At 41.6% G+C, this 27,516-nt stretch overlaps 1 protein-coding gene across 3 annotated transcripts in view; it reads left to right on the top strand.

The window, feature by feature from the left end:
• slc39a14 (solute carrier family 39 member 14) overlaps nt 1-25,924 on the top strand; it is a 39,860-nt gene extending 13,936 nt beyond the window's left edge. Inside the window, exons 2-9 of one of the 3 annotated variants that reach the window (XM_085785943.1) lie at nt 5,991-6,310; nt 11,733-11,910; nt 15,907-16,076; nt 18,380-18,502; nt 22,777-22,950; nt 23,055-23,289; nt 24,278-24,462; nt 25,706-25,924. In XM_085785943.1, the coding sequence (XP_085642069.1) occupies nt 6,020-6,310; nt 11,733-11,910; nt 15,907-16,076; nt 18,380-18,502; nt 22,777-22,950; nt 23,055-23,289; nt 24,278-24,462; nt 25,706-25,861 (1,512 nt within the window). In that variant the 5' untranslated portion in view covers nt 5,991-6,019 and the 3' untranslated portion in view covers nt 25,862-25,924. Of the gene's footprint in view, nt 1-5,801; nt 6,311-11,732; nt 11,911-14,547; nt 14,718-15,906; nt 16,077-18,379; nt 18,503-22,776; nt 22,951-23,054; nt 23,290-24,277; nt 24,463-25,705 lie in introns of those variants that run through there. The other 2 variants (XM_085785942.1, XM_085785941.1) reach the window with 2 other exon arrangements.
• The last annotated feature ends 1,592 nt before the right edge of the window (nt 25,925-27,516 follow it).

The following is a 27,516-nucleotide window of genomic DNA, read 5'->3' as shown; positions in this document are numbered from 1 at the left end:
CAAGGATGACACGCAAATTCGTGAAGCGTTTCCACATTTTGATCTGCCGGCCTTGTTGTGGTGCGGTTGTGTGCCTGTTGCATTTGTCTGGAATCACTGGTGTTGCTCGGTAGATTTGTCAAGGCATAGTCCAGGGTGGCGCATTGCCCGTGTGCCTGCCTCAGACAGTAGGTGGGTTTGGGCACCTTCACTGCCGTCCAAAAGCAGCGCAGCACACAGCCTTTGCTTCTTCGCTCGTAGGGCCTACCAAATAAAGGCCTCCTCCGGGGAGACGGATCCTGATTGTCCTGTGGGGTTACTTTTGGCCACATTCTGGTGAATTTGCTAAGCTTGTAAACAAGTCTGAGAGGGAAGCAGCAGCCAGAGCTGCTCTGATGGAGTCTCTAACTGTACATAATAACAAGATTGAGGCAAATAAACAAAAATGAGGAACGCTTCACAAATTCGTGAAGCGTTCCTCATTTTTGTTTATTTTATGAGAAACGCTTTTTTGGATCCTGATTGTCAAATCAAATCAAAAACCCAAACAGCCACCTTCACTACCGTCCAAAAGCAGCGCAGCGCACGGCCTTTGCTTCTTCGCTCGTAGGGCCTACCAAATAAAGGCCTCCTGCTTTTTGGCGGACTTACCAGTGAAGGACTTACAGTATTTAGCAGCACAAGTGCACGTGTATATTTAGTTCCATCCCTACCGAGTTATTATCACAACCACAGGAGCATGATGACAAGCAGCACCGCAGCTGCTATTCTTATTCACTTGTTATACAGATACATAGTTGGGATTGACTTGGAGGCCAAACTCTGATACTGGAGAACTTTCTGAAAAGCAGATTTAAAAGTTGGGTTGCAACCAGTGATTATTTTGATAACTGATATTGAAAAAGGTAGATTTCTGTCTGTTTTATAGTAGTTCTGGGTTTGTCATTAGTACTGCCGAATAGGGATGCACCAACATTTGCTGATATTCTCCTCATTGGCTGCCATCGGCCATTGGAAGACACTGGTGGCAGTGGCTGATGTTGTTCATCTGTTATGTGGCATATTGTGTGGAGAAGAGGTTATTTTTCCCCTTTTTTGGTGGGACGTGACACAGTCTATGTTCAGGAACTCAAAACGAGTCGTTGGGACTTCTGCGACTTTGTGATGTCACAATAAAGCAGTCACCAAGCCCCGCCCACCTGAGCCTGCCATCCAACCTTGCAGTATATGGTTTGAAAATTAGAAGAAATTTCAATTAAGGCACCTACAATACAGTATATCAAGGATTCACTAACCTCCAAATGAGCCTAAAGGTGCCATCTTGGATCAGTTGATCGTTGCCCTCTGCTTGTTCCCACAGTCTGATTGATAAGGGTGCAACGGATCAATAACCTCACGGATCGGGTCGGATCAGGGTTTTTGAGTTATAGATCGGGTCATTTGGAGGACACATGCTGGTAGAACGAACAATTTTGTTGCTGTTGTTGTGCATGACGTATTAGCTGCCGATGTGAGCAGAGATTTTTTAATTGCCGTTTAGCCTACTCGGCTGCGCAGTGTTCCCAAACTACATGCACAATTTCTTTTTTCCTCAACCGATCTTTGCATCGCTTGCGTGCCGATCCGTGGAGAGTGATCCAAACAGATCAACAATGATCCACGACAGATTGATGACTGAAAAGGAAATCGCACTTTTGTAGCCTTGGCCACCAGACTATCACGTTTTTTCAGTTTCCTTTATGTTACTGTCTTGTCATGTTTCTTGTTTTTCTTAATTACAGTCACTGGAGTATTGCACATTTCACTGCAATGATCTTGTATTATTGGATGTGACAAATAAATTCTCTTGAACTCTTCAAGTCACTTCTTTAAACATCGTTTGAAGAAACATTTTGACTTATGAGAGAATATCAACTTGTTGAACCAAATGCAACATTTGCTGCTTCATTGTTGTTTTTACCTCATTTTGCCATTAGTGAAGAACTTTGTAACTTCTTAGAAAAGTGCAATATAATATCATTTACCAAGACCACTGCAGATGTATTTGGTTGTTAACAGACGTCACAGCGTTAAACTTGCATGGCTGTGGCCAGTTACAAAGGCGGTGTGTGTTTATTTACGGCTTATACGTGCTCCCGCCTTTTGTCACTCCCAAACATTTCCTCACACTTGTTGCGTCTCCTCTCTGTCTAATGAAAAATAAATGTGGAAGAGGAGGGAGAGATCACTTTACCTCTGGCAGCTTTCCTGCCAGCTGGGCCTCATGTTGTTGCGGTGGTGTGTTTATCCACGTGTGAAACTGGTGATTACCATTGTAGGTTAGAAAAAAGCTTCAAGAAGGACGGGTTGATATTAAATCCACTGAATCTGAGATGATAGATTTAGGCTATATTCCCTTTTTATTTAACCAGTATCTTATCTAAGTGGTAGCATAAAAAAAAACCTGCCAGACAAAATACTACATCATAACATTAACAACTTCTAGTAGCTGTAAGTCTCGGTCACCAGCTTCCTCAATAAATTAAACATGAACAAGCCATTTAAATCTGTAGGAACAACCAAGTTAGGGCGATATTGAACTTTAAGGATAATATAGTATATGAGGATATAAGGATTTAAGGACACATTTGTCAGGTATTTAAGTCCCTGTTTTAGCCAAAGAAAAGACAAAGTCTGTGTCGAGGAATTCATTATGATAAGAAGCTGTAACTAACGATACTTTCCTTGTAGTTATTTATTGGGTTAACCAAGAAATGAATCATTAAACGTCTTTAAAAAGTCTGAAATACAGAACATTTCCAGTAGATAGATAGATAATCATGTTCACAGAGCGGGAAGCTGCAAATATTTCTCTTTCTCTCAATGATTAATCACTCGTCAAAGCAGTTGTTGATTTGATTATGTGATCCAGTCAGTGTGCTTCCCCTGACGTGACTCCATACTCACTCTGAGGTGATAGTCATTTACATCTCCTCTCTATATTCTCAGTCAACCGATTATTTAAGCGTCAGTACCCGACCCCTGCTGTGTGTTTCAGCAGGACGGAGGCCGAGGTTCAGAGCTCCTTGCAACTTTTCGAGAAGATTGTGTAAGGGGTGAATGAAATGAATAAAAAAAAAGGAGCTAAAGAGGCTTATGAGGTTTTTCTTTTTTTCCTCATTCTGTTTTCTGCAACTTGTTTTCACCTCGTTTCAGAATGAGGTCTCATTAGAGCAAGTAGAGGAGGAAGATTTGGGGCAGAGGGGAGACGTATGAAGGAGAGAGGTTGGTGATTACAAGACAGACTGACCTTTTTATTTTTGTGTGTTTGATTTGAAAGTTAAATTTTATCTGGGGAAACTCGACAGTTTGGGCCTCTGAGCTCCTACAGTGGACAAGGACATCTCAGCAGCTCCGTGTCTCACTCTGGCTCTCCTGTGGTGGCCTGTGGTGTTTTGTATTTTTTCTCCTTTAAACATGAAGTTTTCTGGTCACGAGTTGGTTTCTTTGCCTTCGGGCCAGAGGAACGTGATCGTATATCGACCGGCTATGTTCTGTTCTGTTTTCGTCTATATACCGCAGCTGAACTGGATGTTTTGCAGCTGCAGTGTGTCCCCCCCCCCTCTCTCTGTCTTTACAGTGCCACTGTGTTGTTGTTTTTTTTGTGCCCAAAATGGGAATGGAGGAGGAATCCTCACTGCAGCTGTAGAGCAGGAATGATGTGGGTTCGGCTCGGGGCCTGGACTCTGTGGCCCCGAGGCTCAGATCGAAATGTAGAGAACGAAGAAGGCAAACTGATGGAGATGAGAGAAAAGAGAAAACTCAAGCCGGCAGCTGCAATTTCTAGTTTCTTTTCCTCCTCTCCTCCACTGATCCTTCCCCCCCTTTTTTTTTTTTCTTTCTACCTCACCGGTGAGTTGTAACCGTGTTTTTATTTATTTATCCGTCTCTCTCTCTCTTGCTCTCTCCTCCACAGTCCACTGCTCTCCTGAGGAGCCCACCGCTCTCTTCAGGCGTTTCTTCCTCTCCACTCTCCGACTCCCTCCCAGCTCTCAGGTAACCTGTGGGCATCAGTCAGGCGATCCTTTAGGGCACTGGGGGACGCACTGACTCAGGCACTTTATGCAGCCACCGCCGCCATCATCATCATCATTTTCATCATCCTCCTCCCAGGCTCTGTAGGGGGGAAAAAAAGTTGTTTTACAAACCTGAATGGGTGTGTGTGTGTTCACCTTCAACGTGGCATGTGCAGCTTCTGGGTGCAGGGCGATGAATCGGTGCTGTGTGTTGGCTGCAGAGAGGTGGAGGGGGAGGGGGAGGGGTGTGTGTGTGTGTGGGTGGGACGGAGGTTACAGTATATCCTGTATGTGGCGTTTTGAGTGTGTTTGTGAAAGTTTGTGTCAGAGATGCAAAAACTTTTGCACCCTGATGATTGATGAGTTGAAATGCTGGAATAATATTTTCCCATCCACTGATTTTATTTCATTTTTTTATATGACAGGCAGCTTCTTATAATTAAAAAAAAAGAAGCAGTATCTGTATTGATCGATAGATGATTAGTGGGTGTTTGTCTGTGTTTAAGAGTGTTATTGTGTGTTGTGTGGTGGGTGAGGCCTGTAATTGTGTGTAATTGGCGGCGGTGGTTTCCTGTTCACTGTGCTTTGTGCTATAGACCTCACTCACAAAAGGCTCTTTTTAGTTTTTAGTTTCACACCAAAACCACACATCAAATATTTCAACAAATTAAGTTTTGTTGCTTATTATTGCATCAAATTTTCCCTAATTTGAGTTAATACGTTCAGTAATGTTATGCTTTCTTACCCAAAAGCATTGTGTTTATTATTTAGGCCATAATCCGTTAAATGTGTTTCCTTCTTCCATTAAAGAAGAAGCTAAAGGGAGACAGTTGTTTTCGAGGTAAATTCATGCAAAACCGCTGATGCTCGTTCCTGTCGGAGGCAGTTTTTCAGCAAGCAGGCTCTGCATTTGCCTCGAAAACAACTCCATCTCGTTTTGGAGTTGTTGGATTGTGTATTTGATGAGTTTGATGAGGTAAACCAAGAAATCCCATTAGCCTCCATAGCGTAGCTCTGAGCAGCTCACGGCTCTGCTCCGCCGTTCTAAAAATAGCTTGCACCGACAATTAAAGGTAACGAACCTACTCCTAAAACTATAGGGATTATGGCAATGGGCCAATTTGCCTAAATGTTGAACTATCCCTTTAACCTATAGTTAAACATATATTTCAGATTGCAGTCAGTCTACTTCTTTTCTGCCTTTCTTGGTACGTTTACCACATTTCTTGGCATTTAACGACCACCAGCTGTTGAGCAGTACTGTGTATAATCATTGTCAGGAGTGTGAACCGTGTGCATTTGTAATAGATACTAACAAAACAGAGACCCATTCTGGAAGAAGGGCCAGTAACCTTTCTTTTAATGTTAGTTTTTTGGGGTAATTTCTTCACCTTTTATTCAGATTTAGATGAAGACTATGTGGTGTGTGCTCTACCTGCTGCCTGCAAATGCATCTCACTTGATGCAGGTTGAACAAAGAAAAGTCTGAGAAGGCACCGTTCTTATGTTGTTGTGTTTTCAGAGAGAAGAAACATTCACTCGCATGAATAAGCCGTCCTGTCCTTGTTGTTATTATGATGCTTTGCTATATTTTATGATGCTGAGCCCAGATAACATGACATAATTTGAGTTATTGAAATGAAGATGAGGATCATATAAACCCCCACCACCCTCACCTGCTCTCCCTCTCTTTCTCTGCAGTCAGAGCAAATATTTACTATTTAAACTATTTAATTTTACTTATTTAAAATAAGACATTTGATTGGCACTTGAACTTGGCTCGTGTCTCACACTTTGAGGCAGTTAACAAGAACGATTACATGATCCGTCCACTGGTGGGAGTCTGCAGCGAGCAATATCACAAACTGAGTGTTGAGTTTAAAAAAAAAAAAAGTAGAGGTTATCTGCAATGTGGAGTTTTTTATTTCATTTATTTTCCTCCTCCTCCCTCCACAGATCATCGTCCTCCAGCCAGTGAAGAAACGATGCTCATCTGTTCCCCTCATGGCCGCAGCACGACCACCACCACCGCCACCCTGAGGTTGGTCCTGGGCCTGGCCCTGCTGCTGACGGTGCAGGGGCAGAGCCAGACCCAGTCTCCTGCCCAGGTGCTCCAGGACCTGCTGGACCGATTCGGGGACAACAGCACCATCACGGTGCCGCAGCTGCGGTCCATGCTGGCCCTGCTCAGCCAGGGCCAGGGAGACGGAGACAACGACAGCAGCAACGTGGCCGAGACGCCCACGAGCACGCCTCCCAAAGCCAACAGCTCCAAGGTGAGGAGAAAATAAACCGTTATCTTATCTTTAGGTTGATAGGTAGTGTAGCCTATGTACAATAAGGATGTAACGATTACGGTCAATCTTGGTAAAAATGTTTACGTGGTAGTAATTACCGGCTGTGATTCAAGATTCAAAGTGTTTATTGTCATTTGCACAGCCCACAAGGAAATTATTACTTTGTTGTCCACATCATAAATGCCAGCATAAAAAGGTTTAAAAACTAAGTATAAAAATAGAAAGACAATTAAAGAGCAACAATAAAACATTAAAGCAGAAGTAAGCGGAATGTTTGTATTAATATAAGTCTTAAATAGTTATATCTTCAGCAATCACTTACATAGAGTGTTTGGTCCGAAACACGGGTCTGTCAGTCACTCTTTCCTTGTATCCTACAACCTTTATCCAATGAGGAGAGAGAACGGCATAAAGGGGCGGTCCTCTCTGTGTGTGCAGCCAAGGGATGCGCGTGAATGTGGTGACGTAGGGACGAGGGCGGGGGCTGCTAACTCCATCGGCTGACAAGAAGTTAGCCAAAACGACCGGATCACTTACTTCTGCTTTAATAATAATACAAAAAAAAAAGAACGGGAAAAAAGTGTAAATTAATCTCATTATCTCGGTGGATGATTATCAGGATATGTAATAACAGCCTCACCCAGGTCTCTCGATGCAGACACAGCACGCACGTGTAGCTTGTAACATAGGAATCTAGGGTCGAAAGCACGGCGGAAAGAAAAAAGAAAAATCGTATTTTGCATTGGACGAGACCGCTGAGGGACATCCAGCTGAAGACACTTGTCCTTTCTACAGAGCATGCTGTTTTGTTTTAAGACACTTGGCAGCTTTTTTCCAGAATCGAAACTTCATTTAATTAACTTCACTCACATTATACAACACATTCTCTGTGTCCGTACTGTGTTTCACATGCAGACTTTTATTACTGATGCACAGGTTGTCAGAATTCAGTGGCGCGATCACAGGAGAGATGGAGCAAAGAACAGAGAGAAGGAAAGAGAGACTATGTCAAAGGTGTGAGAACATTTCATGTTGCATCCACTGTAAAACAGCTCCACTGAGCTAGAACTGTTAATTTAATATGATCGCTGATCGAGATGAACACTTGAAAGAACGTTTGGTGATTATGGTTACTTATAATGACAAGCTGTGGACTGTGATGTTTTCAGTTAGTTTATTGTTAAAAATATCGCAATTATATCGATAACCGAGATAATTTGCTCACTATAATCGAGATGTCAGATTTTCCATATCGTTTCATCCCTAATATACAATTAAAAAACAAAAAAACATAAAAACACAAGTAATGTAGACTTCAAGTTTCTCATTCATGCTCTACAGCTGTTTTGACTGACATGAAGAAACCCGAGTGCCTGTAGCATCAGATGACCACTCAAAGTTCAACTCAAACTTTTACAGTCTCTATTGTTTTTGAGTGTGAAGTGTGTGTTTTATTGGTTATGATGACTGTGCGTATATAATTTATAACAGCGTCCTCAGCTCCGCTCCCTGGAGGTCTCCTGCTGTTTGTCGTCTTCCATGTTTCTCTGAGGGGTTTACTTTAATTAAAGTACTCTTTACATTTGACAAACTTGACCTGAGGAAATTTTTATTTAAACCATGAAGGATTCACACTTTTTTTTTTTTTGTTAATTACCATATATTGTATAACATGCTCAGTTGTCAGTGGATAATATAAACGATTAGAGATCCGTATTGGACCTCATGTTTGTCCATCAGTCGTATTGACATATAAATATACAATCGATATAATACATGGAGAACAAGGATGGTACAGTATGGATGCATGAATACATTTACCATAATGACTTTCTTTATAGGACTTTTATTGCCTGTGTTTTATAACTGCTCCTGACCTTGACCTCCAGAAGCTTGTTGCATCAGGAGTTTATTGGCTGCACGGAGCCGCTCTGAGTCGGGTCAGGTCTAAGCTGTGATTGGGCTAATCGGTTCTGGTTCTGGTGCCATGTCTCTGCTGCAGTGTGTGTTTGCGTGTGTGTGTCACAACAATCCTCTCAGGTTTGAAACACTGGGCCTTTCACGTTTCTATTGTGTTTCACGGTACCTTTGGCCTCACTTACGACTTCTTGCTTGACCTCCTGTTGTAGCAGGACTGTATTATCCATGCTCGGACCTAGTGGAAGTCGTAACACAATTCCACTATCACATTTGAGCCAGAACTTTCTATGACTACGTTTACATGTCAATATTCGGGTTTAGGTCAATATTCTGATTTCTGAAACATTCGGAATAACCCGTTTACATGCGTGAGCAAACAGGGTTATTCCACATGGTAAATGTAATCAATTGGGATATTCCTGAAAAAACAGCGACGCACGGAGAACATCATGATGCAATGTGTGTCATTTCTGCTTCTTCTTCCTGTATCAAAAAACAACAGCAGCAGCAGAACGGCGATCTCGCTATCCCGGTACTTTCTACCGTCTACAAAACACATGATGTTCATGTCTTTTGTACTCAAAAGACCAAGATTCCTTGCGAATAGAATATGCGCAGAACACAGACGATAGACGTATACATGACCAAATATTCGGGTTAGAAAAGCACTAACCCAGGGATCATTTTCAGGTTTTTAAAAACCGGAATATGAGCTTATAGATTGCTATTTAGATACAAACTGCTGATTTCTTGGAATGAAACGCGATGTTTTAAATAGCTAGAGGTCAGATATTTTTCTCATGACACAATTCAATCGGATCACAAAATAAAATTTTGACTCCCGTTCACTTTCATGGAGATTTTTTCCGAATTGAGGTCCCATTCCGTTTTTTCAAAAGGGTTATTGGTGTTTACATGGCCGTGTGCAGCCGGGTTATTGGCTGCATGTAAATGTAGTCTATGTGTGGTTACGTCAGGTGGATACAGGAGCTTGAGGCTAAAAGTTGTATCCTGGATCTTACACCTGATGTGACAAAGAGCAGTGAAGTGATTTGAAGTGTGTGTGTGTGTGTGTGTGTGTGTGTGTGTGTGTGTGTGTTTACTCTGGAAATGTCACTGATAGTAACTGACCTCTGAAGGCCTTTACAAACAGAAGCAGGCCGCACTAACAAAGCAAATAAAGATAATTCAAATCATGCAAAATGTGGGTGTGATCTGTTGTCACTGAGCTTTGCTGAGTCATCAATCTGTGAGAAAACCCAGCGCCACCTGTCTGTCACACCACACTGATCAGGTGAGGAGGACCTTTGTTGGCTCTTAGCTGCGGCCGAGACATGAGGCAACAATGACCCGAGTGAAATATCTCAGACTCGTTACCAACATGAAGTCAGAGAAGTCAAGAAGGGTAAATCCAGCTTTAGTCCTCCTGCTATCTGGACGAAGCAGGAGCCACCGGTGCCAGATCGCCCACATATTTAACATATTTCACATACTTAGTGTCGTGGATGGTTGACTCACTTGTTGATCTACGATTTTTTTTTTTTTTTTTTTTTTTAACCCTGGGTGATTGTGGGAAAGCAATTACGACTTCACAGAAAAATGATTAGATTAGAGGTTTAAAGTCACATGTCCTTTAAAGGGATAGTTCACTCAAAATTCAAATTTCACTCATTATCTACTCCCCCTCATGTCGACTAAGGGCTGGGAGAAGTTTCAGAGTCCTCCGTGCCTTCTCTGAGTTACAGGGGGGCTCGGCGCAGCACTGCATGTCCATATGACGGTAGCGAACGGGGCTCACTTTTCTTTGTCCAAAAAGACACACCAAAAAACATCCAAATACCTCCATAGTGCTCGTCTGTAATGTCCCTCTTGTATTGAAGCCCCAACATGAGAAATTGTTCTGAAAAGAATTAAATAAGTCTATGTTTTAAGCTTGTTTGTAGCGGAAGCTCCCAGTGTTGCTCTGCCAGAATCTTGCGCTATTTGCGGAGCCGTGAACTGGGTGTCAATGCAAATCGCGCGAGATTTGGACAGACACAGGCAGTGAACTGAGACACTGGGAGCTTATTTAATTTTTTTCGGAACAATTTCTCATGTTGGGGCTTCAATACAAGAGGGACATTACAGGCGACATGAGGGTGAGTAGATAATGAGTGAAATTTCAATTTTGAGTGAACTATCCCTTTAAGATGTCGGGTTAGATCTCTTACAGGAGGAATGTTGTATTTATTTAGTCAGTATGAATATGAAAATAGAAACAGGTAAAGTATGTGGGTGTGTAGCCTCAGAGAACAGAAATAAAGTTGCAGCCGTTGGGCCAAGAAGCTATCAGTGGCGCCCGTGTTCGGTGAGGCGAGGCTATCACTGGTACAACTTCAGTCACGTGTGTCACCTGCTGCGTGTCGTTAAACGCACATCAGAGGACGACGCTCTCCAGCAAACGTGTTGCATTCCACAGTTCTCGTCATAGACAGCATAACGCTGTCACTGAAAAACATGTTTGTCATGTTTCCTCGTGTGCTGTTATTGTTATGACAGACTTGAACATTTCTGAGGTTTGACAAAGTGATGAGTCGGCAGGATTGATGCAACGTGTCGTGTCACTATGATGAGGTTTCACTTCTGTTTGATTCAACTTCTCTTATTTGGCCCCAGGAAATGAAAATATGAACTTCCTTCTGTGTAACAACATAGGAATGACATAGTGTATTTATATTTATTTACCATGGAACTGGTTTCTTCCATTCTTACTTTCCTCTTCTATTGCTTTTCATGTTTTAACTCTCCATTTTTAGGTAATTCCCTGCAATATGATGGCATACGCCCTGTAAATTACAAATTATATAGAAAATATGAAAGGGCGTGTTCACCCTACCCTTTTATTTGACATCATAAGTGAAACCCTCTATATTTAGGCATCTGAAGCAGATGATGTACTTTACATTTTTCTTGTACTTTTCTGGGTTTACAGCTGAAGGTTGTCATTGATCTGGTATAAAATGTCAGAAAGCTACAGTGGCTCTGAGAGATCAATGTAGTGCAACTTAAAAAAACATCTTAAAGGGATAGTTCAACATTTTGGCAAATTGGCCCAACGGTGGAGCAGAGCCGCGAGCTGCTCAGAGCTACGCTGCGGAGGCTAATGGGATTTCTTGGTCAACTCACATAAACAAAAACGGGGTGCTGAATTTCTAATTAGGTATAAAGTTAAAAAAAAAAAAGTAAATTCAAGAGTTGAAGAGAATTTATTTGTCACATACAATAATACAAGATCATTGCAGTGAAATGATATGTGCAATACTCCAGTGACTGTGCAATTAAGAAAAACAAGAAACATGACAAGACAGCTTGATGTCTGTGTCTGTCATTATTAAAACTGAAAGCATCAAGTGCATCCTGGGTAATTCAGCTGTTTTTTAAAGTTAAAAAGTGAATTCCTCTTTAGTCCAGCTTTTTTATTTTTATATTTTTTTTCTTCCAGTGTTTGCCTGCAGACACGTTGGCTATTTACAGCATTAGCGAGCAGTCGCGGCTGGATGGCCAGCGTCTCCAGGAGCTCTGCCCCACCATGCTGCAGCAGCTAGACGCCGGCACCTGCAAGGGGCAGAAAGACGAGATGCAGAGCGGCGACGCCTCACCCAGGCCCACCGACGCTGAAGGTGAGGACCAACTTGTTATGCGTCGTTAATTTATTTTTACCATCTTATTATCACTGAAAGTATTTGTCACATTTTACGGTCTGATGTCAGGTCTTCATAAAATTAGTCTAAAGCCTGAAGGTTGAATGTGTCTATACGATTTTGTCTTTATTTTTGTACATTTGCAAGTTGTGGGATAAACTTTTATTCCCCCCCTTTTTTTTTAAAGTTTCTCCTGCACTCTCTGTTTTTACAGCTATGATGTCAGATCGCTGAAAACTTGGAGACCTCGAACACAGGTTTCTTCATCAAATCTGAGCTCTGAATGTGTGTTTTTGTTGCCCAGCGATAGTGATATCACAATGTCCCCCAAAGGAGATCAAAGCCAAAATAAGCATGCACGAGGCTTAGCCAAGGCTGAGATTGCATTTCGCAGTTTGGCTCAAAAAGCAACACATCCTTTAGACTCCATGATCCTGCTTCAGTCAGCAATAACCGAGTCTGTAGCAGAGATCTCATCCAGGTAAAGATGCTCCCGGACAGGAAGGTCTCCCCCTCCGCCACAAACTGCTCTTCTTTCCTTGGCTGCTGACCCATTGTAACTCCATACAGACTGCTGAGTGCACACACATACACACACAGACACAGCAGGACGTCCTTGAGATCCCTGGAAGCTGTTTTGGCTGCATCTGCATTGAATCTGAAGTTTTAGAAACGAGCAGTGCTGTTGAGGCTGTTGTTTAACAAGCCATTTCAGCGTTTGGGAAATTGGCTTCAGTCTCTGTAGCGGGAATAAAAAGGCTTGTTAATGACAGACTTGGGGAAAAGTTGGTGACCTTAAGTGATCTTCTTCTGCCTTCAAGGCTGCTCTAAAGCAGCAAAGTTTCAGTTTCAACAAGGAGGGAAGATAACAGCTTTCATTATGCGTGTGATGACTGTGGGCATCAGTCTTCATCTTTGTTTAAAAACTAATGACGCGCTGTGGCCTTGCTAAAGCTAGCTGACCAATTCCAGCTCTTACTTTTCACCCAGTTTATCTTATCCTTGGCAGGTGGAGGAGAAATGGTTGACTGGCCCAGAGCTCTGGCTCTATCTTTTTGACAAATTTGTTTTCCCTTATCATCCACTCAGATGCCCTCAGCTCGCCTCACACTTGCCCCTGTAGGCAGCTTATTTTGGCTTCAGAGCTGTTTTTCTTTGCCTCGGCCGTGGAGATCTGCCAGCAGCAGGGAGGCAGATGTGCTGGAAATTCATCTCTACTGCAGATCTCATATATCCTGGTCTTTTCCCACTATCTAAATTAAACACTTTAACAGAGATAAAATAACATGAAAGATGAGATATACCAACCAAGGCACATAACTGGTCAAACTTGCTTCTCCCATAGCCAACACCTTCGTCAGTAATTAAGATTTAATTGTTGCCTAGCAGCTTTTAAGATTGTCTTTGACTTGTCAGCAGTTGGCTGTTTTCCAAAAGCCTTAAACTGCTTTGGTTTTTTTTTACCTGTAATGAGGTAAAAGTGAGGTAAGGTAGTTCTTGTGGAGTGCCCCAGGTTGCCATGAGATGATTTCATTTGCAAAATTGAATGAATGAATCTCTTTATGGCTCCTTTACATGATCATTTGAACACAATCTTACATCTCCGATATTAAATATTATCTGATTTTAATAGGGATATAACTCAGATCTGAGCACAGATCAAATGAAAGAGCTTGTCTATGTTGCAGTTACAATTAGATGTGTTCCGATACCATTTTAATGTTTAAACAAATTTTATACTGTTGTTTGCCAAGTCTTGATTGTATCACAATCTGTGTAGCAGGTTGTACCTTCTGATTTTTTAAGAACATGATATATTTTTTTGTGTGACTTGAGTTGTAACTACATTTGTTTTATTAATCTAGTTTTCAAGTTTCAAGTTTGTCAGCGTGGAGAACAGATCATCAACCACTTGTAACCACTAACCTAATCTCACTTCCCCCTTGAATTTCACAGGTGGTGCATCTGCAGACAAAAATGGCACAAAAATAATTTATCAAATGTCCCAGAGTCTTATCTTGTTACCACATGTGTCGATTTAAGAGAGTTGTTTCCAACCATTTTGGCTCATGACCATTGTGCAAGCAAACCAAAGAATAACACCCGCCTCCCTCCCCCAAACTGTTTAACCTTTTAGAGGGTAGGCGACATGACAGTTTCCAGTATTTAACAAGAGTGAAACCGGAAAAAGTCATAAAAGGGTATCAGTTTTATGTAGCAGGGGCACATTTCCTGTTCACATTTATCTTTCAGCCCTTTGGCAAGGTCCCAAACTGTTGGCTGGCGAGACCTTGCCACCCGAGTATCTATATTTCTAGTGCATAAAATGTTTTTTTTTATCCAACAGAACTCAATTATATGAATTATATAATTGTGTAATATATAATATATAATGTTAACTGCTGTCATCCAATTTAAACACAGTTATTTGTCACCATGTCACTATATCTGAGACGGATGATAAAATGCCTTGAAAACAGCAGTAATTTTATGTTTGTGTGTGATTGCACTGAAAAGAAAAAACTGCATAATGGCACAATATTCACAGCATTTTGTTTTAATGTCACTCCTTCCTCTTCCATCCAAACCTCCCCGTCACTCCGGTCCCTCCCCCAGTGTGGGGCTTTTCTTTCCTGAGTGTGACGGTGATCAATGCCTTCTCCCTCACCGGAGTTGTCATCATGCCGCTGATGAAGACGCGATATATGAAATATGCACTCGTCTTTTTCATCGCTCTCGCTATTGGCACGCTGTACTCCACTGCCGTCCTGCAGCTCCTGCCTGAGGTTTGCCATCCATCCTTACACCTTTTTTTTTTTTTTAAGCTAATGCATCTTCTCGCATCTCATAAACCTTTTTTTTTTTGCTTTATTAAAAGAAACACAACAACACACAAACACCAAAGGTCCACACTTCTTTAGTCCACTATAGTGTTATTTACAAACCCCGCTCACCTTTGGCCAAGCGCTCCTCTCTAACTCTGTCCTGTGGTAATTTCTCTTTTCCTTCCTGCCTTTGTTTTGCTCTGTGGTTTTCACGGGCTCTGATAAACAACACGGTGACACGAGTCTTTGTGGTGCTGCTCTACCTTTTTTTTTTTTACTGCATGTCTGCATCACATCATCTACAGTAAATCGTGGTGTGATCGCGTGTGTGTGTGGTCTGTATGTTGGTATCTGTGCCTGCACCTTTCCTGGCGTTGAGATCTAGGCCAACCACAAGGAGAAGAAGTTCACCCCACTCCTCTGTTCTTCTTTTGATGCTGCTGCAGCAACTAGAGCAGCATCACAGGCCTGATAACTTTGACTCGACTCAATTTCGCTCAGTTTTACTCCTAAGGATTCATACTTTTCTGTCTGTGTAAGACAATCCTGGAGGAGGAAGACGTCCTTCAAATTGAAATGCAACCTGCCTCCCTCCCCTCCTTGTTCACGGTGGCGCTCCACTCCTCCTGCTACTGTCGGACTCGACCGGGCTATTTAAAGTTCATTTGTTCCCCTTTGTGTCTGCATCATAGCTAGTGTTTACCCCGAGGCTAGGACAGTGATACAGATGCATCTTTGTGAGCAAGGACAAAGTACGTCTGTCTGTGTGCGTGCGTGTGTGTGTTTCTGTTCCTGAGATGTCAATGAACTGTAATCTTAACTTAATTGCATCCTGGTTCTCATCAACACAAATGCATGGGGTGCACACACAAACACACACTGGCTAATTGTTATCTTCACATGCAAATGAAAGGTATCTTTTTTAAAAATCTCTCCTCTCAGGTTGATTTCATTCACCTCTTCCTTTTCTTTTTTCCAGGGTGATATCTGGTTGGTGTTCTCTAATCTTTTTTTCTCTCCGTCACCTCAGTAATTAATCAGATTTAAAAAATCATTTCCAAACTAACTAGCTTTTTTGTTTCTCACCTCCCCTCCCCTTTCTTTTTAATGCCTCCTCCTCCTCCTCCTCCTCCTCTTCTCTCTGGATCAGTGTGGGGTTATGGGATCCTGTGTGTGACACTGATCTCTCTGTGTTCGCTGGTCGGGGCGAGCGTGGTGCCCTTCATGAAGAAAACCTTTTACAAGCGACTGCTTCTCTACTTCATAGCCCTGGCCATTGGCACGCTCTACTCCAACGCCCTGTTTCAGCTCATCCCAGAGGTAGAGTCGATGCTGCTCTGACTCACTTACTGTAGCTGCATCTCCTTCACTGCAGTTTCTACAAACAGCGTGGAGTACAGATTTATGTTTACACTTCAAGGAAAAACTCCAGTAGAGCATTGATAGGTTAGGATGACACTCACTAATGTGATATATAATGTCACAGGAAGCAGGAAGTGTTATTTATTTATTTAGTGATATTTACAGTCACATTGCTCAGGCACTGTGGTAATAAACTGAAATGAGCACACAGCAGAAATGTTCATCTTATTAACGCTGCTGATGTTTATCGAGAATATAAATTTTGAGATGCATGGCAGGAAATGAAGGCAATGTTCACGGTCAATGAAAAGCAAAGATCGACCACTTTCACTATCAAATCATGTGAGAATATAAAACAAGCATATTTTAAAAATGTATCCCCTGCAGGTTCCCCTTTATAAAACAAAGTCCACTTCCCTGCTCTTAACAGATCTCACCTTAGGAGATCTCTTAAGAGCTAGGATTCTTTAGGAATAGCTTTTATCTTTACTAGGATCTACTCCTACTAAGAAATCATCATTGGCCACTAGGAGCAACTCTTTGCACTACGGATCTTTAGGAATACGGCCCCAGATTCTTAGGATAGCAAAGGCACCAGGTTGATTTAAAGTAATAGTTCACCAAAAAAATGAAATTCAGTCATTACTGACTCACCCTCATGCTGATGAATACTCCGGAGTAGTTTTTTTATTCCTCAAAGTGCATCTGGAGACCCGGGAGGCCGGTTCGTAGTCCAACGAAATCCTTATATGAGAGTAGTAGGGCCCGACACAAAAATGTCCATAAAACTACACAAAAACCCTCTAATATTCCTCCACACTGCTCGTCCGCTGCAATCCAAGTGTCCTGAAGGGATATAGTCCAGAGTTTACTCAAAACAACGTCATTTAGGCAAGTCCAGTCACGTTCCCGTGCGTCGTGTGAACGCGAGAGCGCGCCCCAGGCAAATTCAATACAGGGCTGTTTAGGCTGTAAAAATGTCCTAAATGGCGTTGTTTTGAATAAACTCTGGACTATATCCCTTCAGGACACTTGGATTGCAGTGGACGAGCAGTGTGGAGGAATATTACAAGGTTTTTGTGTAGTTTTATGGACTTTTTTTGTGTCGGGTGCCATTGACTTTCATATAAAGTTTTCGTTGGACTACGAACCGGCCTCCTGGGTCTCCAGATGCACTTTGAGGAATAAAAAACTACTCTGGAGTATTCATCAGCATGAGAGTGAGTCACGAATGACTGAGTTTCATTTTTAGGTGAACTATTCCTTTAAATGTTGACATATTTAATGTTTACTGATGATAAACAATTAGTTTGACGCTGCAGACTTCTTTTACTTTGTTACGGTCCAGTTTCTACAACAGAACACAATACAGTGTTAAATCTTCAACCATCACCGGTTCACTTATCCCATGCAGGCAGAGTTTAATAACTCCACTTACTTACTGAGGAGAAGTTTTAAATGTATGTAAACACAGCAGGCACAAAGTAAGTCAGCCCGCAGCCCCTCCAGAGCCGCACAACCCACAAGTATGAGCGATCGTCTTATTAGGTTTCTTAAACACCGTCTAGACGGTCTGCACACACCCGTCATTGCCACATTCATCGCTGCTGCTCAGAGCTGCCGTGTAATTCACAGCATCAATTCAGCCGGGATGAATCACAGGGAAAAAGAGAGAAGTGTGTGTGTGTGTGTGTGTGTGTGTGTGTGTGCGTGCCTCAAGAGGTGGAGTGATTTTTGATTTATGGGGCGTTTGTGTCTTGTAGAGTCTGAACGATTACATACATAATTCAACACGCCTCTCAGATTTTAGGACACTGGTGTGAAATATTGCTGCAATCTCCTAAAAGGATGTCGGCTCGGCTGTAGCTGACGTTGTCATTCACTAATTCATAAACAGGACGGACGGAAAGACAAAACCTAACTGAGATAGCAGCAGCGTAGAGATACCGTTGCTCTTGGTCGGTGACTGACCCTGACAGCGAATGTAAACACAGGATAAAATGTTTATTCGTTCTCTGACAGAGATGAAACTTCACTCTCGTCTCCAGACAGCCGGCCAGATTTGCTCAGACTTCAAAATAGCACTTAAACAAACACTGATCCTTCACTGCCAGAACCTGCTAAATCATAATCCGTTAGCTGTGATAGTGTTTTTTTTTTTCCTTTAATAACACCTCATTTTTAATAAGATATGCACAGTGAATGATGTCAGCTTCTGAATATGAATATATAATAATAAATCTTCTCTCCTGCGTGGTTAGGCCTTTGGTTTTGACCCCATGGTGGATTTCTACGTGTCCAAGTCTGCGGTGGTGTTCGGAGGCTTTTACCTCTTCTTCTTCACCGAGAAGGTCCTCAAAGTGCTTCTCAAGCACAAACATGGGGTGAGTATTTCAATCAATTCTTTGGATTTTTGATTTTGATGCAGGTCGGTGAAATATTTGAAGTCAAGTCTCAAGTCTCAGTTCCAAGGAGATCTCTAAAGGTTGGAGCCCTGATCGCAATCTATTCCTCGGTCCTGCACCAAGGGGCCCAGACTGGATTCTTGCTCCTTTTTCAGGGCTCCAGACTAACTTTTTTGATCACCGTCCCGAAATTGTCCCGAAATACAATATAAACCGTCCCAAAAAAGAATTTTTTGATTTTTGACTTTGGCTTTGTCATCTATCATTACTGCCATTAAACACTTATACGATTAGGAAAATTAATAATTGTATTTTTATTTTAATTTAAGAGATTTAATCATATCGTTACTTTGACTCCAGAGTTGAATTAGTACTGGGTCTTCTTGTTTCAGATCCGGTGTTATTTTGTGTCATGTCATCTCCCCCATGAATTTTTCTTTGAGTCTTCAAGAAGTTGCACACTGTAGTGACATTGATACGAGCATTTACAGTGCAAAAAAACCCCCTCTTCGTCCCGACTGTGTCCCGGGGGCTATTAATTATCGTCCCAAATACATATTTTTACGACGGGACAGCGTTAGTCTGGAGCCCTCTTGTTGCTGAAGATGTTTTATTACGACTCGGACTACATGGATTCAGGCCGATTTTCACACGATTTCAGTCTAGCCGTCAAATTTCCAGCATTAGGCCTGATTGTGACGGGCAGTGAAACGTGACTGAAGGGCAGCGATGCTCCACGACGCCCTGAGAAGAAGAAGTTTGCGTTTCCCCTGCCTAGTTTGAATCTCCTACGATGTGAACCTTGACGTTGACCAATAGGATGACGGAGCGATCTGATTCATTGTTGACACACAGCCAAAGTAGTGTACGTTGCGCAACTTTAGTCAATGACTTTGAGGTTTACACATTCGTTAACGTACCTCAGGTTCTCTCTGAAGGACAGACAGTCCAACCTGTCCTCTTCACCAGACCCAGGAACGGGTCCACAATCGTTTTTTCTTCCTTTTTCTTTTTTGTGTCTGAGCTAAAGACCGTCAGCATTGCACACAGCTCTTTGACGGTAGCCATGATTGAAAGTTTGTTGTTACGCCTCCCCGATGAACTCGTGCAGGGTCGTGATCGCTGATTGGTCGGGGTCATACTTGTAGTGGTGCCAAGAATTGAGTGGGCATTGAGAACCCTTAAAATCTCTGTTAATAAAGAGTTTTTCCATCAAAATGAAATAGTTAACCACATAATACAGGTTGGTTTCTTTCTTTCTTTCTTTCTTTCTTTCTTTCTTTCTTTCTTTCTTGTAAAAACTAAACCAGAGCTCTACATCATCATCATCATTAGCATTTACCTCCCATTATAAATCATATTATGACGTACAGTGAAAGTTCACCCACTCGTTTTCATATCAGTGGCAGGTTCAACCAGCCGGACAGGATGTGTGTTTTACAGTAACTGACACGCGCATCAGAAACGTATCTGACCGTTGAATTTCATCTTCAAAGAGAGACAATTAGATGCATGTTTGTCTATTGTTTTATGAGGGCGTTGCATCGTCGTTGTAAAGACACGTCACCTCAACCGTCACTCGCAAGTGTTTGTTTTTTTTTGTTTCGTTGTTTTATCACCACACTCGCACCGGCGACACCTGTGATTCAGGTTTACACCTCAGCCTGCAGGTGTTTACATAGGTTTAGCATGATCCTCTTCCCCCCCTCGGAATGAGCTGGAGGGTTCGTTATTGTTCTGTGGCCTCAAAGTTCAAGTTCATTGTACTCAAGTTCTCATAACTCATAATCATACACAGCCACCCAGACAAAAACCTGCTGAGGGTCACATGCTGAGAGACGGGGTTAAAAATCAGTATCTACGGCAATAAAACCAGATTAAAACATGAGAATAATGAACAGTTTCCAATGATAACTCGGATATACCATGAATTGTAGCTCCACTTATTATTTAATATAGTGATTTAAAGATGCATTGAGTGAGATTTTGTACCTGTCGTGACTATAATTATCTGGGTTCAGGATGTTTGATGGGTCGTTCAGGATCTTTGCATAATGAGCAATGACTCAATCATAATGCTCATGCACCTAGATTAGACATGGGAGTTTTAGATTTTAACTATGGTTATGAGTTTTCCATTTACTCTATAAAAACTGAGACTTCACATGAAGCACATCCTCTGTCGTAGTAGAAGTAGAATCAGTATCCATTTTTATTCCTTGGCCTTCAACCCAGCATGAGACATTTTTGTTTTAGTGTTTTATTGTTTAAACATTGTTATTGTTTTACTGTTCTCATATTGTTTTTATGTCTTAACTTTCTATTTTTATTCATGTGCAGCACTTTGTTCCAGCTGTGGCTGTTTTTTAAAGTGCTCTATAAATAAAGTTGAGTAGTAGTAGTAGTAGTAGTAGTAGTGGTAATACTCAATGACGGCAGCCACAGCTCTGATCCACTGACCTGATCCTACACAAATTTAAGTCATGCACTTATAAAACTTGTGTTCGTTTTTTTGTGTTTTATTTGAGCTCACAGCTTCTTTCTGGACTGAGATCCTGGTTCCTGCCTGTAGATTTCACTATGAGTCAGAGATGCTTTATTAATCCCCCTGAGGGAAACCTTTTCGTTACAGGGCTCCTCTGTTCTAATATATATATGTATGAATATAATAGAAAATAGAAATCATAATAAATAAATAAATAAATAAATCCCAGTATTTTAAGATACAAAAATATCACCATTCATCACTAATGGCATCCTTAACGTGTGGTTGTTGGTTGGTTCTTGGCCACATGGCAACTCTGCTTCCTCCTCCTATTTGCATGAATGCAGTGGAAGTGAACGTGGCGGTTTTGTTTTTGTGACACATCTGTGAGTCACCATAGTTGAGATGGAAATGAAATCCTTAAAAACGAATCTCGATCGACTGACGTTACAAGCTGCAGGCCTTAATTCAGCCTCACACTGCTGCTGCTGCCGAGTTCATTCACAAAAAAAAGGAAAAAAAAGGCATCACGTTGGTTAATGGAGGCTGATGACTGTGGGCCCGATGCTCCACCTTGTGGTTACTCAGCCATATGGTCGAGCCGAGCTAATTAACAGCTAACACCACGACCACCTGCTGATCCAATTACAGACGCTCTTTGACCCACACCGACACCGACAACACGACTTTAAAAGAAAAATCCTCTTAACAGCTTCAGATCTGTCGGTACCCGCTCATCTCAAAGATGTTGGGGGTGTGGGTTTGATGTTGTAGAGTGGTGATTATTACCTAGATGTGTGTGAGACACGTTTTATTACCTTGAATAAAAAAAGTCACATCAAAACCATAGAAGCTCTGCAGGTATTTGTATTTTTTATTTGAAGTCAGCCTTTTGAGTAAATATTGACTGTCAGTCTGTGTTCAGGGACGGAAAGCCTAATTTCACTTCGGTGATTTTGTACAAATTACGTAACAGTATTGATTTTATAAAGTATAATAGGAAATCTCAAACCTTTGTGTGTATCACAAGTCACATTTATTATTAATTATACCTGTTTAAACTGTCAAAATGCAGCGTAATCCTCAAAGAGGCTATAAATCAACTTGTATATATAATGAGTTATTCCTAAGAAGAAGAAACATAAATCAGTTTGTGTTGCTTTTAATTCATAGTTTCCTGATTTCATTTCATTTCATTTTTGATTTATTCCATTCATGGTTTACATACTTAACACGGTTGCACATATTTACATGATGTGCACATAATCACCATAAATGAATAGGAGCAGGATGTAGAAAAACGTATAGTACCTGCCCCTTTCTATAGTTATAACTGGCTTATTATCAACACCAATATTATACACTATTTCAAAAAATTAAAGATGATGAAACATATTATTATAACAAACAAGCAAAATAGCAGTGGACACAGCTCGTCTATCTTTTTTCCCCTTCTTTTTCTCTTTCTCCTTTTTTGTAAACGCTTATTTTTTCCTTTTTAAACATTTTCTTAAATTGACATGTACTTTTAAACTTTACAGTTCCTTGCTTTGTGAATGCCATAGTTTTACACCTGCAACAGAAATACACATTTGTTTTAAGCTTAGCCTTGCAAATGTATGTTTAAAATCAAGCTTCATTCCCTTTTCTTTCACTCGTTCGGCGTTATATCTTTTTGTAAGTGAAGGAAACTTCCAGCAGTAATGGATCTGTGGAACTCTGTTATTGAATGATCATGATGATCTGTTTTCTCTCATCACGTCTCCAGAACCACGGCCACAGCCATTACCCCGGGACGGACCGATACTCGACACCCGACAGGGATCTGGAGGAGTGCGAGAAGGAGAAGCTGCAGCAGAACGGAGAAGCCAGCAGTCTGGCTCTGGGCAAGGTGGACGCCGGGGAGGGCGAGCTCATGCTCAGCCCCGCACAGACACCACAGGTAGGAGCGGACAGAGGATGGAGGATGGAGAAGAGAAGAGCAGGTGTTCGTTTTCATAAAAACCAAATCAAGTGTTTTTTCTGGACTCTTGGTTTCTCCTCCAGGACTCCCAGAGCCCCGACAGCGGCGGGCGGTCCGGGACCAGCGGCGGCGGCTGCTACTGGCTGAAGGGGACGACCTACTCTGACATCGGCACGCTGGCCTGGATGATCACGCTCAGCGACGGCCTGCACAACTTCATCGACGGTCTGGCCATCGGCGCCTCCTTCACCGCCTCCGTCTTCCAGGGCATCAGCACCTCGGTGGCCATCCTGTGTGAGGAGTTCCCCCACGAGCTGGGTGAGTGGAAAATAACAGTTTTTAAACCTTTTTAAAAAAAAAAAATTCTTTACTTAATTTGACCTTAAACTGTCTATTTTCTACTTATTTTTTAATTGATAATTGTTAGTAATTTCTCTGGAAGTGTTTTTAAAAGACTTAAAATCCATTTTCCATAAGATTAAAATGAAGTATGACCTGCTCTACTCACAGTGACATTGTTTCAGACTGCTCCCCCTGGTGGCAGAGACCTGTCATGTCAATCAGACATTTATAATTCGCTACACGTTTCTCTATTGATGGTGAACTTGTCTATAAACGTCCTGAAAGTCTGTCTGACATTTATTTTATACCGTCTGTTTGTGGTGCTGGCTTTGTGTTTCTTGTTATTCTGTACAGAAATATACAACACTGATATTTTATTTCTGTGCAGAATCATTCACTTTCTTTCTTTCTCTTACAAATACACATATACAATTACCAGTAGTGTATATATCATTTTCATTTCATCTTTATTATTCGTTCCAATCCTATGATCAAAAAGGAGTAGGATGAAGACAACTTATAATACCTGCCCCTTTCTTAAAACAAAATTACACATTATATCAGATGATATGCCAGTTTACAGCGAACAATATGCAATTAAAGAAAAAGAAAAAAATAGATAACATCCACAACCAATTCCTTCAATCACAATTATACCTTTCTACCTTTTTCTTATCTGTGCAGAATTAATAATTTCTTTGTCTATATTTACATGCACACAGCTGGAATCTACATATTTTCTTATGAATATTGTTTTTTTTTATAGCTTTATATCTGTTATCTGTTCTCTTTATTCCTTTCAGTGGTGTCTGCTGCAGCAACACTGTAACTCTCCCCATCGTGGGATGAATATAGGAATGTCTTACCTTAGCTTATCTTATAGTATACCCAACTGCGCAGACGCCTCTCTGACACATCTTCTCTCTGTTGTTGTCTTTCTCTCTTTCTCTCTGTCCGTCACCAGGAGACTTTGTGATCCTGCTGAACGCCGGCATGAGCCTACAGCAGGCCCTGTTCTTCAACTTCCTGTCGGCCTGCTGCTGCTACCTGGGCATGGGCTTCGGGATCCTGGCCGGGAACAGCTTCTCGCCCAACTGGATCTTCGCCCTGGCAGGAGGGATGTTCCTCTACATCGCTCTGGCAGACATGGTCAGTGCTCGAGGTTTGGGTGGAGGGAGGATGAGGTTGACGCAGACGGGTGTGGTTTCTGTCTCACACTGAGCAAATTTAATGGGTTATTTGTATTTGGAGAAAGTGAAAAACATGAATCTATGATCCTCTTTACTTGCTGCTGCAGCTGAGTCATCATCAGGCAAGCTGCTTACAAGTGAAAACATTTTGACTAAGCTGGAAATGTGACGCAGCGATGTCACAGTGTCTGGGTTTGGTGAGAACCGCCCAAGAACAAAATAAAGAATCAGGATCAAAGAAAATCAAGGATGATCATTAGTCATTAGTTATCAGTCTTATATAGTGGTAATTTATTGATTGATGGTGCCAATATGAATCGCACAGCGAACAATGGTAGATTGGCATTCATGCAGCTATTTGAAAACGTTAAAGTTGCTGCTTGATTCATCCTATTCAGTTGAAGCTTTGTTTTTATTCATTTATTTTATTGTAGATATTTATTTAGTTATATTTTTGTACACTTGTATTTCAAATATTCTATTTAACAAACCTGAAGTTGTTACTGCTCCAGTAGTCCTGCCTGTTTAAATGTGAAGCTAATTAAAAAAGCCGTTAAATAAATTTTATTCAAATACATTCAGTCTTATGCATATTTATAGTCAGTGTATATGTATTTTTTACTCTTTTAGTAAGAAGTGTTATGCCGGCCTTACGACAGCTTTATGTAACCTCACACATTACACCACCAACAAGAACAACAATGATCATTATGATCACAATAGATAGATGTATCATATTAATTTAGACAGTCTACATAATTAACTTAATAATGAAGACACCCTAATAAGACAACATCCTTACTGCTCTGCTATGTCAAGTGTATGTATGTATGTGTGTGTATATAGTACATCCAAGCTCATATTTTTTCTCAAACATACACTATGAAAGGACAGATACATGTTTCAGAAGGTGAACACAGTGATCACAGTTTAACACTGTAGCTCTGTCATTACTTTTACTGTAACAGAACAGCTGGTAATCTGTACAAGACTAACAGTTGTGCTTTGATACAACATGACATTTCTCACCGCTGCAGTTAAATCGCTATGTTGGGAGCCCCGAGCTGTGTAAGTGTGTGATTAAATGTAACTGTTAACTTCAGAAGTTGGTGCAAATAGAAGCCGAGACATCCTGGCATTAATGTACTGTAATGTGGTTAAACTCTTATTTTGTTTTTTGTTTTATTTTGAATGTGTTTCAGTTCCCGGAGATGAACGAGGTGAGTCGTGAGGAAGAGGACGCGGGCGGCAGCAGCTTCCTCCTCACCTTCGCCATCCAGAACGCCGGCCTGCTGACGGGCTTCTCCATCATGCTGCTCCTCACCACCTACTCCGGACAGATACAGCTGGGCCGCTGAGGAGCTGAGGACCTGGGGATGGGACGTCAGCTGGCTGGTACTGGGCCGCCAAGAGGAGGAGGAGGAGGAGGAGGAGGGAGGACTTTCTCTTTATCTTCTTCCTTTTTTTTTTTTCTTTTTTTTTAAGTTTTCAGGACCTTGGGAGTTTGGGAAGTTTGTCTGTGCGGCAGGTACGCACACTCCTCTGTAGAAAATATCTGAGTAGCTGAGTATCTGAATATCTGAGTAGCTGTTCTTGTGCAGTTCCCACATGCAGTAGATCCCCGGGGCGAAGCTGACGCCGCCCAAAAAAAAAAAATAGAAGACTTAAAGATGTGCGACTCTGATGTGCGCCGAACGTGAACATGAACTGACGTGCAATACTCACCCAGTCACTTAAACTGCTCTCCATTCCCCCCACCCTGAGACTGCTGATCGGCCATCTTGGCTCCTCCCTCCTCTCATCCTCCCTCCCTTCCCATTCCCTCCCCACTCTCGGTGGATGTCACTGAGCCTCAAGCCGGGCCTGTTGAGATTAATTAGACGCAGAGTACTTACTTATATATATATCTATCACTGCTCCTCTGTGCCCACAGCGTTTCCTCAGGAGGTGAGAAAAAGCACAATCAGGTAACAGCAGCTGTATTATCGACATTCTTCAGTCTTTATCCCTCTCGTCCAGACTTTACACCCCCGAACCCTCCTTTTTCTTTTCTTTTTCTCTCATTCCATACCAAAAATGAATTACTGCGGACCTGAACTGGAGTTTTAATCAACTGTCAACATCAACCGACTTCCAGCTGGACTTTGTTGTTTGTGTGTTGATGTTGTTATATATTTTTTTACTCATGAGAAACGTGGAGGAGGGAAAAAAAAATGAAACAAAAAAAACAAAACAAAACAAAAAAATCGATCAGACTTTTGAAGACCAAATATGGGCAGACCATTGATGAATGGTGAAGGGCTACACAGCGACTCCTCGACTCGCAGGAAGAGGTTTCTAACGAAGCCGCAGCTCGTTTCTGTGACGGTGACATAAAGTTTGACTCATCCAGCGTCCACCGCAGCATTTCTCCATAGTTAACCATCTGTGCCCTTCATTAATATAGCAGCGTAGTTGTTATAGATGTTTTTTTTTACTTATACTTATTATTATTATTATACATTGTATTGTTGAGCTCTGGTCCTCACACATCCCTCAGAAGGATTTTCCCAGAATCCTCTGTTATTATCCTAGTTTTGACAGAAAACTGTAAAGCTGACTCGTAAAAGCAGCGCGCACACTTCACCTCCTGGTCTGCTCTGTGATCTTATCCAGTGTTATAAACATAACGATCAGGTTTTATACTGTATTTAGCTTCTTTAAGTTGTTCTGACAAACATCTGACGCTCTCCTGCACTGTGTGGACAAAAGTATGTGGACGCTTAATTTTTTATTTTTGTTCGTGCAGATCTTTATCAGGACTTTGGTTTGTGCCTCTGAGGTTTTATCATTATACTGTATATTAAATCATAGAAATAAGCAAATGTTTTTGATTCAAAGGAGAAAAAAAAAATCCAGTGATCGATGAAGAATTGGTAAGATCAGTGAAAAGTCATGACTAATGTAGGAACTCTGTCTTGGCAATTACAGTAGTTTATTAATCATTAAACTAACGCACAAATCATCATGAAGT

The sequence above is a fragment of the Trachurus japonicus genome, chromosome 9 (genome assembly GCF_045865225.1).
Source record: "Trachurus japonicus isolate A0001 chromosome 9, Traja_1.0".
NCBI classification, from domain to species: Eukaryota; Metazoa; Chordata; class Actinopteri; order Carangiformes; family Carangidae; genus Trachurus; species Trachurus japonicus.
This window is presented reverse-complemented; position numbering and strand designations above follow the sequence as displayed.